General features: G+C 37.4%; 2 protein-coding genes across 2 annotated transcripts in view; one reads left to right on the top strand and one right to left on the bottom strand.

Moving 5' to 3' along the window:
- Positions 1-14138, top strand: part of LOC149069085 (uncharacterized) — a 49858-nt gene that overhangs the window by 1432 nt on the left and 34288 nt on the right. The window contains exon 2 of the mRNA XM_089250344.1: positions 12125-12168. Coding sequence (XP_089106470.1) covers positions 12125-12168 — 44 coding nt within the window. The remainder of the gene's footprint in view (positions 1-12124; positions 12169-14138) is intronic.
- LOC149069086 (uncharacterized) lies at positions 3899-9153 on the bottom strand. Its single transcript, XM_089251124.1, has 3 exons — positions 9094-9153; positions 4097-4322; positions 3899-3980 (listed from the first exon to the last, which is right to left on the bottom strand). The coding sequence occupies exons 1-2, from the start codon at positions 9104-9106 to the stop codon at positions 4114-4116; spliced, it is 222 nt and encodes a 73-aa protein (XP_089107250.1). The 5' UTR covers positions 9107-9153; the 3' UTR covers positions 3899-3980; positions 4097-4113.

Here is a 14138-nt window from a genome sequence, read left to right as displayed (position 1 = left end):
TGAGTACTAACTGAATAGCGACTTTTTCTGTAACTGAAATTAATGTCCTTTGCGCCTGTCTCGATCATGTTGCCACTCCTGGGAAGCCTAGAAATACTAGAGGGCTCATCACGGAGAGTGGCAATCCTCGTGAGCTCGAATGGTCGACGATGCCTCGGAAATCGTTAAAATTTCACTTACTTCACAAAGACGGGAATATCTATCAGGCGTCCACGTACCATTATTAAAAACAGAAAACAATAAATCGCGAACTTTGTTTAAGAGATTTTACAATACACGTCAGACGTTTCATTTCGACCTGCTCAAAGCAATAGCAATGCCTTTACAGGCTTTTCTTTTGCTTTCAAATGAAAAACTCGAAGGATTTCATCGTAGAAAAAAAAAATGCGACGACTTTATATGAGACCCGTATCATTACTTATTAAAAAAATCCAAAACTTATTTTCCTCGACAAGGACCAAAGTTTAAAGTAGGTTTTTGCATTCTGATCACAAGCAAAAAAAAAATGAAATCGAAATTGAAACGGTAGCCACGGTGCAGTTAAAAATCTGTAGTGTCTAAACTTGAGACAGACTGTATAAACCCCGATGATCATATCTATGGCATCGTGGCATCAGGTGTCTAGGACAGTATCGCATTGGTAATCGTAATTCAGCGAGTAGTACATGTGTGACTGTGTACTACCCTACACTGATACAATAAATAAATAAATTTCTCTGCCATCACGACATTCACCTGCATATTCTGGAGACAGATCAAGATGATTCAGCACGTATCCGGATGAGGAAAAAGCACCGATTCCGACCGAAACGGCGAATACGGCCACCGTCCAGTTGACGTCACAGCCGATGAAACATATCGCAGTCAGACCAATCGCTGTGCTCACCGTTCCTGAACGATGAATCAGAAGAGAGAAAAAAAAACCTCAATGTATCGGTATGAGACTTTGAGATCATATGGAGAAATTCATCTCCAAAAAAATGAATTTTTACAGTTATTGAGGGGCACATACCTATGGTGTTACAAGTTTTTCTCGAACATTCGAGCGTGCATAGCTTTCTACGTATAAGGTGATCTGTGCCCCATCCAACGAACGAACTCACCACCATTTGTGACACATATGGCAGAGATGACAACATTCCATCCTAGAGCCAGCAATAAAAAGCAAAAGGTATATAAATTTATCAGATTACGATTCTAGGAATTTTTAGAACCAAATAAGTAGTCTTTTTTCTTCTATATTTGTGCTGATGGAAGGAAATAGCCAAACGAAATCGTACTTTTTCTATTCTGAAATGCAAAATAGTCTTCATAAACGTCGGCAAATCGTTCAGAAGCGTGAAAAAGCACCAATCCTGACCGAACTGAGTCACCACGAGAGCCCAAAATGGTACCGAAGTCAAGATAGACAGCCATGGGATTGGTGGTAACTGAGAAGAGAAAATCAGTGTGAAACAATTACGTTAGAGCATTTTTTTCACGTTTTAGAGCCTAAACATTAGAAAACTTAACATTAACCATTAAACAAGAATCGCTTGGCGTCGGTGAAAAATAAAGACAAGGAAAGCTTGAAGTCAAGACAAAAAAAATGGCATCGAAACAGAAAAAGTTGACATCGGGGAGGGAAGAGGCAGAAAAAAAGCTTGAAGTTGAGACAAAGCGAAAAACACAAAAGCTTGACGTCAAGAAAAAATAAAAACAAGGGAATCTTAACGTCAGGACGAAAAAGCTTGACGTCTGGAAAGAAAAAAATCTTGACATTTTTACAAAAAAATCTTGACATTTTTATAAAAAAATCTTGACATTTTGACAAAAAAATCTTGACATTTTGACAAAAAAATCTTGACATTTTGACAAACAAATCTTGACATTTTGACAAAAAAATCTTGATGTCGAGACAAAAAAATAAGTTTGACTTCAAGAAAAGAAAATCCTGACGTCGGGACAAGAAAAGCTTGATTTTGAGACAAAACAAAAACTACAAAAGCTTTGAACGAACGAAGACAAGAAAGGCGTGACGTCGAGACAAAACAAAGATAAGAATAGCTTGACGTTGAGGTAAAACAAATACAAGAAAAGTTTGACGTCGACACAAAAAAGAGCTTGACGTCAAATCAAAGAGAAGCTTGACTTCAAGATAAGTAAAGCTTGACGTCGACACAAAGCGAAGACAGCAAAAGTTTGACGTCGAAAAAAAAAACGAAGACATTGATGGACTGATAACATCCCGCTCCACATTACCAAGAGGCCATTTTGAAGCGTTTCCCGAAGGATAGGTGCATCCGGAAGTCCAACAAACCTTTATAAAATTCAGAAGAGGTACATAAACAACAACAGAAAAAGAGCGAGCTAACAAATTACTCGCATTAACATGAAAAAGGGAAAGAAAAGAAGTATAATAAATCATTAAGAGTCGTCTATATATACACGAATCGTTATATAACAATCGTCTATGTACGTAAATCATGATAAATCTTTAAGAATCTTCTAGATATGCATAAATCATGATAAATCCCAAAACGAAGACAAGAAGTTACATCAAGCAATCAAATAATAAGAAACAGTATAATAACTAAATTACCTGCTTAGAAATGTGAATATTCTGATTACTAGTGATGTATTCCAGTTCTGAATCTGTAATCCACGGATGATTTGCGGGTGAATCCGTCACCAGAGCCTGCCACAATATCCACCAGACACATCCTAGGACACCTGTGAGAGAGAGAAATAGTGTTATCAATCCTCAAAATTCTTCCATCATCCGCAGATAATCAACGCAGTAGGCTCCTGCTGAATCATCTTGTGATGATTTTAATTGTTTTTCTTTTTCCAGCATGAAGTTCTTAAAACTATGTATAGATGGCTTACGCATATATATATTCTAGTTTTTTTTATATACTATTTCTCTATTTTCTAGCACATTTACTTGCACTATCTATGTAGGATGTAATTATTGAGTAGTGGTAGAGGGCCACCAAGAGCTGTTTTGCCGGTGATTGTGGGTTCGAACCCAGGCTCTCTGTTTGTATCGCATTTTTTAAAAGATTGTATTATGCAGTAAAACCTGTACGGAACGGATCGTCAAGAGACTGAAATAATATTCCATTTCAGACAGGTTTCCGTTTTGTAAAAATGCCCACAAAAGCATTAATCAATAAAGTGGCTATTTTTTGATTCCGTCGTTCCGTCGAAAAAAGACAGGTTTCCGTCTCATACTGTGTCTATCTCAGATGGATTGCCCTGTATTTGCAACGTATGAGTTTGAGTGCCATCTATCTTTCACAAAAGGCAACTGCGAAAAAGGGAAATTTTTTCTTACACTGCTGTTTTGAGAAAAACTTTTCTCGGATTATTCCCGCAGCCGAGAAGTTAATGGATTTGAGTAGAATATACAAACCTATCTTGGCGTATGGCGATTCATATCCTTATTCCTGTGTAATTTGAAGGACAGATATATTCTCTCTCCATATAACTTACCGAATACGTAGAAGGCCGACGGCCATCCGCCGAGGAATGTTGATGCACACAGCCATCCTGTGGCTTGCATAGCTATTATGGTACCGACATTGATGCCATTATACACGAGGGTAGCCAAAAAATTCTTCTCCGACACCGGCAGCCACCTTCCGAGCATCGAATGCGTTGCTGGCAGCGTTACACCCTATGAATATCGAATAACATCAGTACCAATCACAAAACAAGAAAACAAGCGCATAGTTAGAAATGTTGACTCAAACGCAACTTACCTGGGCAAGCCCCTGAATGACTCTAATGGCCACCAGTAGCAACACGTCATATCTCGCTGCAAGAGGTATCAGTAATGTCAACAAGGAAGAGATCAGAACGGCGATGCCGAATACCTTTTTGCCACCAAAGACTTCAGCGAGACGCCCACCGAGTATCTGTGACGCGCAGTAGCCGTAGTAGAAAGCGCCAAGTACGAAGTTTTGAAGTTTCGGCGACCAGGTGAACTCTCCATTCTGCAGATAGTGTATGGCACGAAACAAAAAAAAAATCAATAGGTGACGCATAGATAAACATTGGGGAAATCTTCTCTAATTAGAATCGGCAACTCGCTCATTTTCAAGAAATTTACCTCCTCGGAGCCTCTAATTAACTTGCCTCTGATTTTCTATCGTCAACATTTTGTCCAAACGTTGTCGAGTTCGAAGCGTCCACGAGACATTCATCGGACGTCTGGTTCTTGTTATAGACGGCCGTTTCATTGACCATAACGACGATCGCCACGTTGATATTGACTCTCAGGCTGAAAATGACGCAGTAGCCCAGAAAGCCGCACACGGCGAAGACGTAGCGGAGACCTTCGAGAGACAATAAAAAAATAAAAAATTCAAGTTAATATACAGTGTGTGTACATAATAGTTGAGAAGACATCAGTTGACGGTCTCAACGATGACCATCACTTTGGTCGATTAAATGAAAGCTTTTCGAATTGACATATAGGGTGATTATAACCAAAGTTCCCGTACTCTGAATAGTTTTTCTCTCAAAAACTGCTTATCCGTATACAGCCAAATTTTTAGGATATTTCAATGAGACCATGGGAGAGAGATTTATGAAATAAAAAAAATAGTAATAACCACCAGGTGAAAAGTGGCGCTTTTTATCGTATTTTACATTTTCGCATCGTCCATATTTTGATGAAATAGTTCTACCAGAACGGGCGCTACATATACCTGAGTAGTTTGAATATACCGGCGCTGCTCAGACCAATGTAGCACCCGTCTCAGTACACCTACACTACGCCGACCTATGTAGCGACCGTTCCGCAGGACGTATAAGCCATATGGACTACGGGAAAATGTAAAATGCAATAAAAAAGCGCCGTTCTTTCACCAGGTAGCAGAAAATTTGACTATTTTTTTATTTCATAAATCTTTCTCCCATGGTCTCATTAAAATATCCTGAAAAATTGGCTGTTTTCAGATGGGCAGTTTTTGAGGGGAAAACTACTCAGAGTACGGGAACTCTTTGATTATAATCACCCCGCATTTGGATGGACGAGAAAGAGTGCATCCGATGGTTTATGGCAGAATCAAATTATATATATCGAACCCTATCGAATTTTTCTATACTTTTTTTTTCTGTACCTATTTTTCTTTCCCTCCAGAAAGAATCGCAGATTGTTCCACATTTGACGCAAAGCGACCGTTTCTCTGGCAGTTGATTACTCCACTTCCGATGATGAAGAATAGTCAGACTGTTCCGCTTTTGGTAATGGAATAGGAGCTTACACGAGAAGATCTGGCACAATCATTTATGACAATAAATATGTAAATTAAGTGGTGCCTAGACCCTCTTTCACTTTGCTCTGGGGCTATGATTTTGTTGAGGAAGCGGTACGGACACGCTTCTTACCCCCCCCCCCCCCGTTTTTGGATTAAATGTACAAAACTTTTTTCTGAGTTCTGTAGAACAGCTTCATTATCATCAAAGGTTCCACGGACCAGCTTTGTGACTATCAAGGGTTCCGTGAGAAACTTTACCCTGGTATAGAGAACAGATATAGGTATACAGAAATGGGCAGTCGGAACATTCCGGAGCCAAACAGCACGACACTAGAGATTCTTCTGTTATTGTGTTGGCTGAAAAAGGCATTTGTCGGGAGATGAACAAGGCATCCAAATTTGTGATGGGGGAAATCGACTAAAGAAAGGAAAGTCATTTTCGGAAAAATCCTGCTAAAGAGTCTAAAGATCTTTAACAAAAAAAAGAGAAAGAACATGATTTTTTTTTCACACAAACCAGCTTCTCCAGAGATGGGTGGCATTTTTTGGAAGTGCAAGAAAGGAGGTGTGTTGAGATGAATTAAGCATTGAATAGCAAAGAGTTGAATAGAGCACTTCAACATTGAAAAGTATATTTGCCTGCGCTTATTTATCCACACGCTTTCCCTGCAAAATTATTTCGATGTGTAAAAATTTCTGAGAGTGAAAACATCGTCTTAATAAATCTGTCATAAAAAATGCCGCCCATACAATCCTGCAGCCATAGACGGCTGCCTTATGCCTGGCACCGGCCCTGTTCACGATAATAGGAAAAAAAGGGGAAAAAAACAGGTGAAGCTGAAATGAGTTTCTCTTACATTTGTGTTTGGACGTGATATCTCGTCCGTGATCGTTACGGGGTTAAGGAGAGAGCGTGCATATCTTCCGTAAATAAGAACCTTGGTTGGTCCGCTGTAATGACATAGTAGGGGAACTGCATAATGCCATCGTGACTAGCGACCCAGAATGCTTTCATTTGGTGTGGTTCTATTTAATGCAGGACAAAAAACCTGGTGTCATGTTGCGAACGTAATTGAGGATACTTAGCAAGAATAAGAGGTGTTTATATTTCTGAATCCATACCCTTATTTTCTCTCACCGCGTGACATTTGTTTGTTCAGACTTCCAAAACCAAACTATAAATGATCGATCAGAGTTGTGCGTCGTAATTCGGCACTCATCTTTCACCAAATCAATGCGGAAGTGCAAGAAAAACATCTTTCACATAAGTCTGTGGAAAATGAATTGGTTACTCCTATCGCAGTTATCTTTGAAGAAAAGTGAGAAATTCATGACACGGTACCTTCTGTAGCTTCTTACCTATTTCACATACTTTACCAAGTTAATTATCGTACATACATTATATTTGTTATTTGTTCGCTTTTAGATGTTAGATGGAATTTTCTTTGTTATATCACAACAAATTACGGCAGTGGTTCTGAAATTTTTGTCACTTGCCCGATTCATTTCTTATCTGCTGCTCCAGAATGGTTTAGTAGATATTTTCACTTATACTAATACAAGAACCACTTCACGAAACGTGAATAAGCATACACATCAATTTCCCCAGCTCACCGCGACGCCACTGAGAAAGGTTAGTGACGCCTCTAGGAGTGGCAACGCACAATTTGAGAAACACTGAATTATGCGAAGATGTCACTCTACTACTACGAAGGTTTCAACAGATTTCTGATGCAAAGACTGGATTATACGACAACTTAGCTTTTAGCAAAAAAAAAAGACTAAAAATAAATGATGACAATAACTCCAGACTTGCGCATGCTCAGTCTCACTGTATTTGAACATCTCGTCGTCGTATTTTGTGACTATCGATTTCGAGTGACCAATGAATATCAAGAAAATGTTTCTGTTTGTATAGAAAAGTTTGCATAGGGAGCATATTTTGGTTTTGAAAAGGAAAAGTATATCTTATATGAAAACACTCGGATGTGCCAAAAATAGAAACGCCAAACTTAAGTCAGCTGCCATGAATAAATAAGCTGTTATGCAAATCGGTTACGTATTCAAAATGGTTGAATAACCATTACACAGGTGAATAACTGAGATACGCGAATCACTCGCTATTTTCGTTTTTTTTAATTCTGATTCCTTGAATGAAATACAAAGATCACACTAAACTTTCCAATTCAGAATTATCAAGTCTTCAAAGTAAGTCTCATCGCAATATATTTCTCTTATTACGTTGTTAATATAGAGCTTTGAATCGATTTTAATCCTAAAAACTGAGCAGTTTAAACATTTAATCAAAATTTTTCAATCGATTAATACAATTTTAATCGAATATTTGCAAATGTTAACCATTAATAATCAGACGTAGTATTGGTAACCGTAAAATATTAATTAATGATACAAAAATATTTTTAATTCATTTTACGCATATATACGCTAGATGGAAACAAATACAGTGATGGATATTATTATATTAAGGCTACCCGCTTTAAGAAGTTTAGTATCATCACCATCATCAATGGTACATCAATCCCGAGACGTTCTCCTCCATGATAAGCAGCCACCACTCATGTCTGTCTTGGGCTTTGGTTCTTTAGTTGGTTATTTTAACTGGTACATTCATTCTGCGTCATAAGTTTAGTATACTGAACATATTTGTCACATTTTGAAATTTCTTTACTTGGATCTCGTCGGGGTTTTTTTTTTTTTTTTAGAAAATTTGTTATCTTTTGGGTTGTCGCTGATTTCGAAACTACTTTCGTTTTTCTTAGAGACCGTAGAAAATATTGTATGTGCCGCTTCTTGTGATCACATCAGGATTCAGTTTCTCCAACAGCAATAACCGATTGATAACTATATCCGAAAAATTCTCGGTTGTAAATACTGTGATTATATGCTTTCTTCGGTCGAACGGGACGACTCTGTTTTTCTTTCCAACGTAACCGATTTCAAAACGTTAATTCGTGCATTTTTTTTCAGAAAAATTTTGGTGTTCTAAAACTCTTGTCGAATTCAATTTGAAATCATCACCAGATTTTTATTTTATAAACCCTAGGAATTTTCCCGCGCCAAAACATTTGAATTAGTTCAGCACTACATATTATAGCTAAAGAAATTATTTATATATGGGCGATTCCATAGTTACCCTTGCTGCCTTTTACTGACGAACCGTTGATTCTAAAGAAAAGGCATATTTCCAGTTAGGGGAAGAGTATCTAAATAAAGTGTAAACCCTTAGATACGTCATATATGTTACTAGGGGTCTCGTATAGTTATTCAAATAAAAAATTCAACTTTTAAATATGGACACCCTGTGCTCAAAAACCCAGTTAGAAATTTGTTTCTCCAAAGGGTCAAAAAACAAATCACAGTTGATAAGTGCAATATTCGTTAAGATATATGTAGTATATCAAAAACTAGGAGAAAAGAACAGCGTAAATGACGGAAAGAAGCGTTGTCCGTTACCTTATGCTGTTTTTTCTCAACTTTTCTCAGATTCTTGAATTCAAATATCTCAACAAATATTGCACTAAGAAACGTAGAATGTTTTCTGTTGACCATAGAAGATAAGGGAGGCCTTATCTTCTATGGTCAACCTAGAACCTTTCTGATTGGGGTTTTTGAGGGAATGGGATGTCCGTATAAAAGATAAATTTTTTAATTTATGCAACTATACAGCCCCTTGCAACATGAATGGCGTATCTGAGTTTTACACGTTATTTGGTTACTTATTCTAATTGGAATTAGGCTTCTAGAATCAACGGTTCGCCAGTAAAAGGCTGCAAGTGGAATTATGGAATCGACCCGCGTATAAAAATAATAAATTAAACATTACCCGAGACCTTCATTCTGAGACGACAGCTATTTTCGTGAGTGGCAGCTTAGTACACTCTCGTCGTCGTAATGTTTACGATCGATATTTCCGTTTTAACGACAAGCAGCATAGTAGAGGGAAAGTAGAGTAGGTTACCGATAACGTACTTGTCCGTGAAATGCGGCGTATCTCTATCGTATCGCATTATCGCGACTCTTTAGGAAGTATTTATCTGTGATTGATTATGGATAGTTATAATTCGAATTTCGTGACGCCGATTTGGTCTCAAAGGAGAGGAAAAAAAAAGTAGATTAGTTTTTTTTCAGGATTTTTCTTTAATTAAGATTTCTAAAAACCAAAAATACATAAATACATGGCATAGACAAAACAAGTACAGTCAAACTCGGTTATACCTACCTCTGTTGTAACGACATCTCTGTTATAACGTGATTGATTGGTAATTCGGGTCGATTCCCCATAATGTCATTGCTTATAACGTAGATGAAAGCGCAACCAACGCAGTTTTTCGACATGTTCCTGTAATTATTGCTTCTATTTCTGTGAAGTTTCCCCAAAAAGTCTTAGGATTAAAACCTGAAAAGCCGAGAGTCGATTGTCATCTTTTTTTTTCTTTCTTCACAGGATGAATTAATTATAGAAGAGCCCCGTGGGGGGGGGGGGTCCCTCCAAAGATCCCAGCCCAGGGGCTCTGCTGGATGATGTGGGGAGCCATTATTTTACCACATATCACGTTTTTCAAAAAATCATAGCCAAACCTCTTTTTAAAGTAACAAAACACGGAATTAGTTGTCATAACAAACCCTTCTGTCGAAAACTCCAAAAACAAATGATGCATAAACAAGGGTTTATTGCACAAATAAATGAGAGAGAGACTAAATAGATGTTGTTTTAAGCAGTTTCCGCAAAGAAGAATAATTTATGTTGATATTTTCCTATAGCAATAAAGATGACAGCTACCGTCGTTCTAGTGTCAAATCTGAAACAATATATCGACTACATGATTTGGTAGAAATTTTTCGTAGACCAGCAGTAAAATCTCACGGACCAGCACCGGTCCGCGTACCAGTGGTTGAGGAGGAACAGTGACGGCGCCAAGTTTATGCTAGTGCCCAAGTCTCTTTATATTGCGTAAATGATTAAATATTCCATTTACACGTCGCGTAACACACGTTTTCATTCACATCTGACCTACAAAGTCAAAGAATGATACAATTTTTATCAGTCAAACCCTACATAGATCTTTATGGGTGGCATAAACACGTCGCTGAAATCATCTTACACGAATATTGTCGTTGTGAAGCCACAAATTTTAGGCTTGATTGTCAACTGATAAGGTGATAAGCACTGAACCCGCTGGTGACCTTTAAAGTAGGTGCTAAAGTGATATATTTGTTGAATTTTTATGAGAATTCTAGGAAAATGCGTAGAACAATTATTTTCACCCTCAATGGTCCTAACCCCTTAAAAACGCATTGAACATGTTTGTTACAAAAATACCGGATGTAAATTTGTGCTGTAAGCATGTTTCTAATTGAAACAACACATCAGCAAAGGAATTTAGTTGATTAGAGTGGGTTTTTCATTAACTAAAATGGTTAATTAAGGGTAAAATATGCATTTCGCCTTTATGTTAATGTTATCTATGAATAAAGAAAATCTTGCTTAAAAATGGTTGAATAGTTTTCCACTTTGAATTTTATTCAAAAGGGAGAAGAATTTTAAAGAATTTTAAAGAATTTTAATAGGGGATTGGAATAAAATTCAAAGTGGAAAACTATTCAACCATTTTTAAGCAAGATTTTCTTTATTCATAGATAACATTAAAATAAAGGCGAGGCGAAATGCATATTTTACCTTTAATTAACCATTTTAGTTAATGAAAAACCCACTCTAATCAACTAAATTCCTTTGCTGAATAAGTCCTCCAAAACGGACGCTACGCCGGTCGGAGTAGTGTCAGTATACTGACGGGGCAATATACTGAAACTACTCAGACCTATATAGCGCCCGCTCTGGCTGACGTATTCCATTGAAACTTGGTATATACGCTATGTGGACCGTGAGCAAATGTAAAGTTCAATAAACAGCACAACTTTTTCACCTCTGGTGGTCGGCAATTCAACTATTTTTTTCTGCTTCATGAATCTCTCTCAATTATTACTACACTAGGAAAGTTCGACAAGAACAATCAAACACAGCCTCCCTAAAGGGGGCGAGTGGCGTCGAAATTTTTTAGTAACAGCACGTGTGTCTGGATATGCTAGGTCAATGGATGCTGTCATCTAATTTTCAAATTAGCATTTTCGATCTGAAACTAACTTTTTTTTTTTTTTTCAGAATTCCTCTATCTTGAGAAGTTGCCGCACCCTGTACATAGGATTTTTATGTCTCCCCCCACACCCGCCTTCTTTAACATCATTGAAAATGTTACAGCGGTTCATCTTCCGTAAATTAATGTACATTACACGCACATGAAATATTACATCTGTGGCTTGTGTGCGACTCCATGAAAAAAAACGAGATTCATCAATTGCAATCAGATCATGAATCCACCAACAAAAAAAAGACTTTAACAGAGTGATTTAAGAGTGAGTTTCCATGAGAGACGGAAACCCCGTCATCATTTAATGAGTAAATAATTGGCCTTTTGCATTCGGTCATTAGGAGACGGGTGTCAGCGGAATTGACATAAAAAAAAAAATCCTCTTATGTCTCCAAGATGCATTATCCAGTTGCGTAACGCTGAAGTTGGTTGCCACTAGAATTAATTATTCGCCTGCACGAAGCTGGCCTTGAAATGTGTTCAGAATATACATATAATATGATTTGAAATCAATATTTGTTCCGCTGAAAGCAAAATTCTTCAGTGCCGCCGATACGTATTATCGCATTTGCATTGAATTAACGGTATATAAATTCTGCTCATTTTTTACCCTCACCGCGCATGCGCTCATTACGATAAGTCTATTTGTAGAAAGAATCATTGAAATGAAAAGACGTTTCAATAATAATTTTTTCTTCCCCTCTTAAGCATTATGGTCGACTCGTTGAAAGGTGTGTTGAAAAAACCATGCGGTAAGTATTACTTTCCGATTATCATTATCGATTCTTAGTCTGATTGATTAATTAATTAATCGATCTTCAATCTCACGGGATTATTATAATCCCTAATTTTTAGCGTTATTAATTATATTGAAAATAAATTTTTTTTCCGATTATAATTTATAATTTTTCTAATATTTATAATAATGTCTGATTATCTATAAAAAAATTCCCTTCATGCGAATATTTCAGCTGATACTAAAGCAATTACGATGATCAATTTAATAATTATTAACTGTGTGGTGTTGCCATTCATTGCTATATCGATAGCTCTGACTCATCTCATTTCAGTCATTATCAGTTCATATAGTTATTATCGAATCCAGTCACATATCTAACTTGGCCAAAAAAAGAAATTACATACAGGGTGTCATAAATATTTCCGTAGTTTGAAAATTCATAAAAGTGCGAAAGGAGTTGGAAATTTGTTGCAGAAAAAAAAATTAGTTTGAATTTTCGTCGATAGCAAATTGCATAATTCCGCGGGGAAAAAATTTTCTTGAATCCCTTCCGTGTCCGAAACGTCCGTAAAGCTTCAGCCTGTGATTCATGCCTGAGGTAAAGCAAATTCATTATTATCAATGAGGTAAAGTGCTTTATCCACCAATGGTCAACATCGAAATGAAACCTTATGCTTGCGCAGTAATAGAAAAATTCTGAAATGAGCGGTTAATCATATACACCATGCCATTTTACAGATCTCTGATTAGTACATCTCTAGTGATATTTGCTTTTATGAAGCGCCCTCTATTGACAAAATTTAAACCAACTATTTTTTGCACCATGAAAATTCTCCCTCCCCCCCCCCCCCTTTCCCGTGAGAATAACTAATGTTGTAGAAGGAAAGAGGCAACACTTCCTTCACAATTCAAACACAACTAAACATTAATTACGCGGTCCGCTCATATCAATGTAATACGTTCTTTTAGATTCTGTTGTGTTAGTTATATAAACTGTCTGTCGTTAGTTATAGAAACTAACGTAACAGAATCTACAGGAACGTATTACATTGATATGAGCGGACCGTGTAATTACAATTCCTACTACGTGTCCCGTACTATACTCCAACGTATTACTCCAACGGTGGGTATCGGATTTGAACACAATTGAATCTATCTATTGTTAAACGTCGCCAGCAATAATTTCACCATGAGTGACGTAATGGTTAATCCCTCATTTCGGCCAATCAGGATGCGCTAAATTTCTACAATGTAGCTAGAAATTTAGGGAGTGTTTATAAGCGAGCGGACCGCGTGTCTGTCTGGTTTGGGCGGCAAACTCAAGCCCAGTTCCTCCATCACGCAGGCGCGCTCTTTTTCCTACTACGTGGACGTCGCAACACTTATTCAAAAACCGCATTCAAAAAATTTCCAATTCCTTCAATCTTCGTGATTTTTCAAACTATTTATGAATTTATGGGACACCCTGTATATTACAGGGGACAGTACTGCATCCATCTACATTCTCTAATTTGTTACGAGGGTCGTGTAATGTGTTGTCGATGGGTACGCCATCGATTATTGTAATGTTTAGGCAATAATAGTATCTCCAAATTATTGAAGGCTTCTAATCAAAAATCACTAATTTCGACATTATTTCTGGAATTCGGTGTGAATACGTCTTTTATTAATCCCTTTAATTATTCTTTCATTAAGTTTTATATTTTCCATATATTTTTTTTTTAATTCTTAATAGTCTCCAATGATTCCGCAGTAAACGGCAATGTCATTGGCCTCCGGATCGACTAGTCGCAACAGTTCTCGCTCCGTGATTAGCGTGTTTTCGCATCGTCAGTATCATGACGGGTGTTTTCGTCTCATAGATACAAGATTTTGCGTATCATCGCGGATCAACGATCTGGTTGCTTCAACAGTCAGCAGTTGTTTTCAAGTTACTGACAGCTTTTCCCGGGGTTTGTTTTGGTCGTAGGGTCTTTCTTGCCC

This window comes from Pholcus phalangioides, unplaced genomic scaffold (assembly GCF_987345545.1).
Source record: "Pholcus phalangioides strain wild (caught in Gottingen) unplaced genomic scaffold, Ppha-v1.0 ptg000024l_1, whole genome shotgun sequence".
NCBI classification, from domain to species: domain Eukaryota; kingdom Metazoa; phylum Arthropoda; class Arachnida; order Araneae; family Pholcidae; genus Pholcus; species Pholcus phalangioides.
The sequence above is the reverse complement of the archived record's forward strand: the minus strand, read 5'-3'. Positions and strand labels throughout refer to the sequence as shown.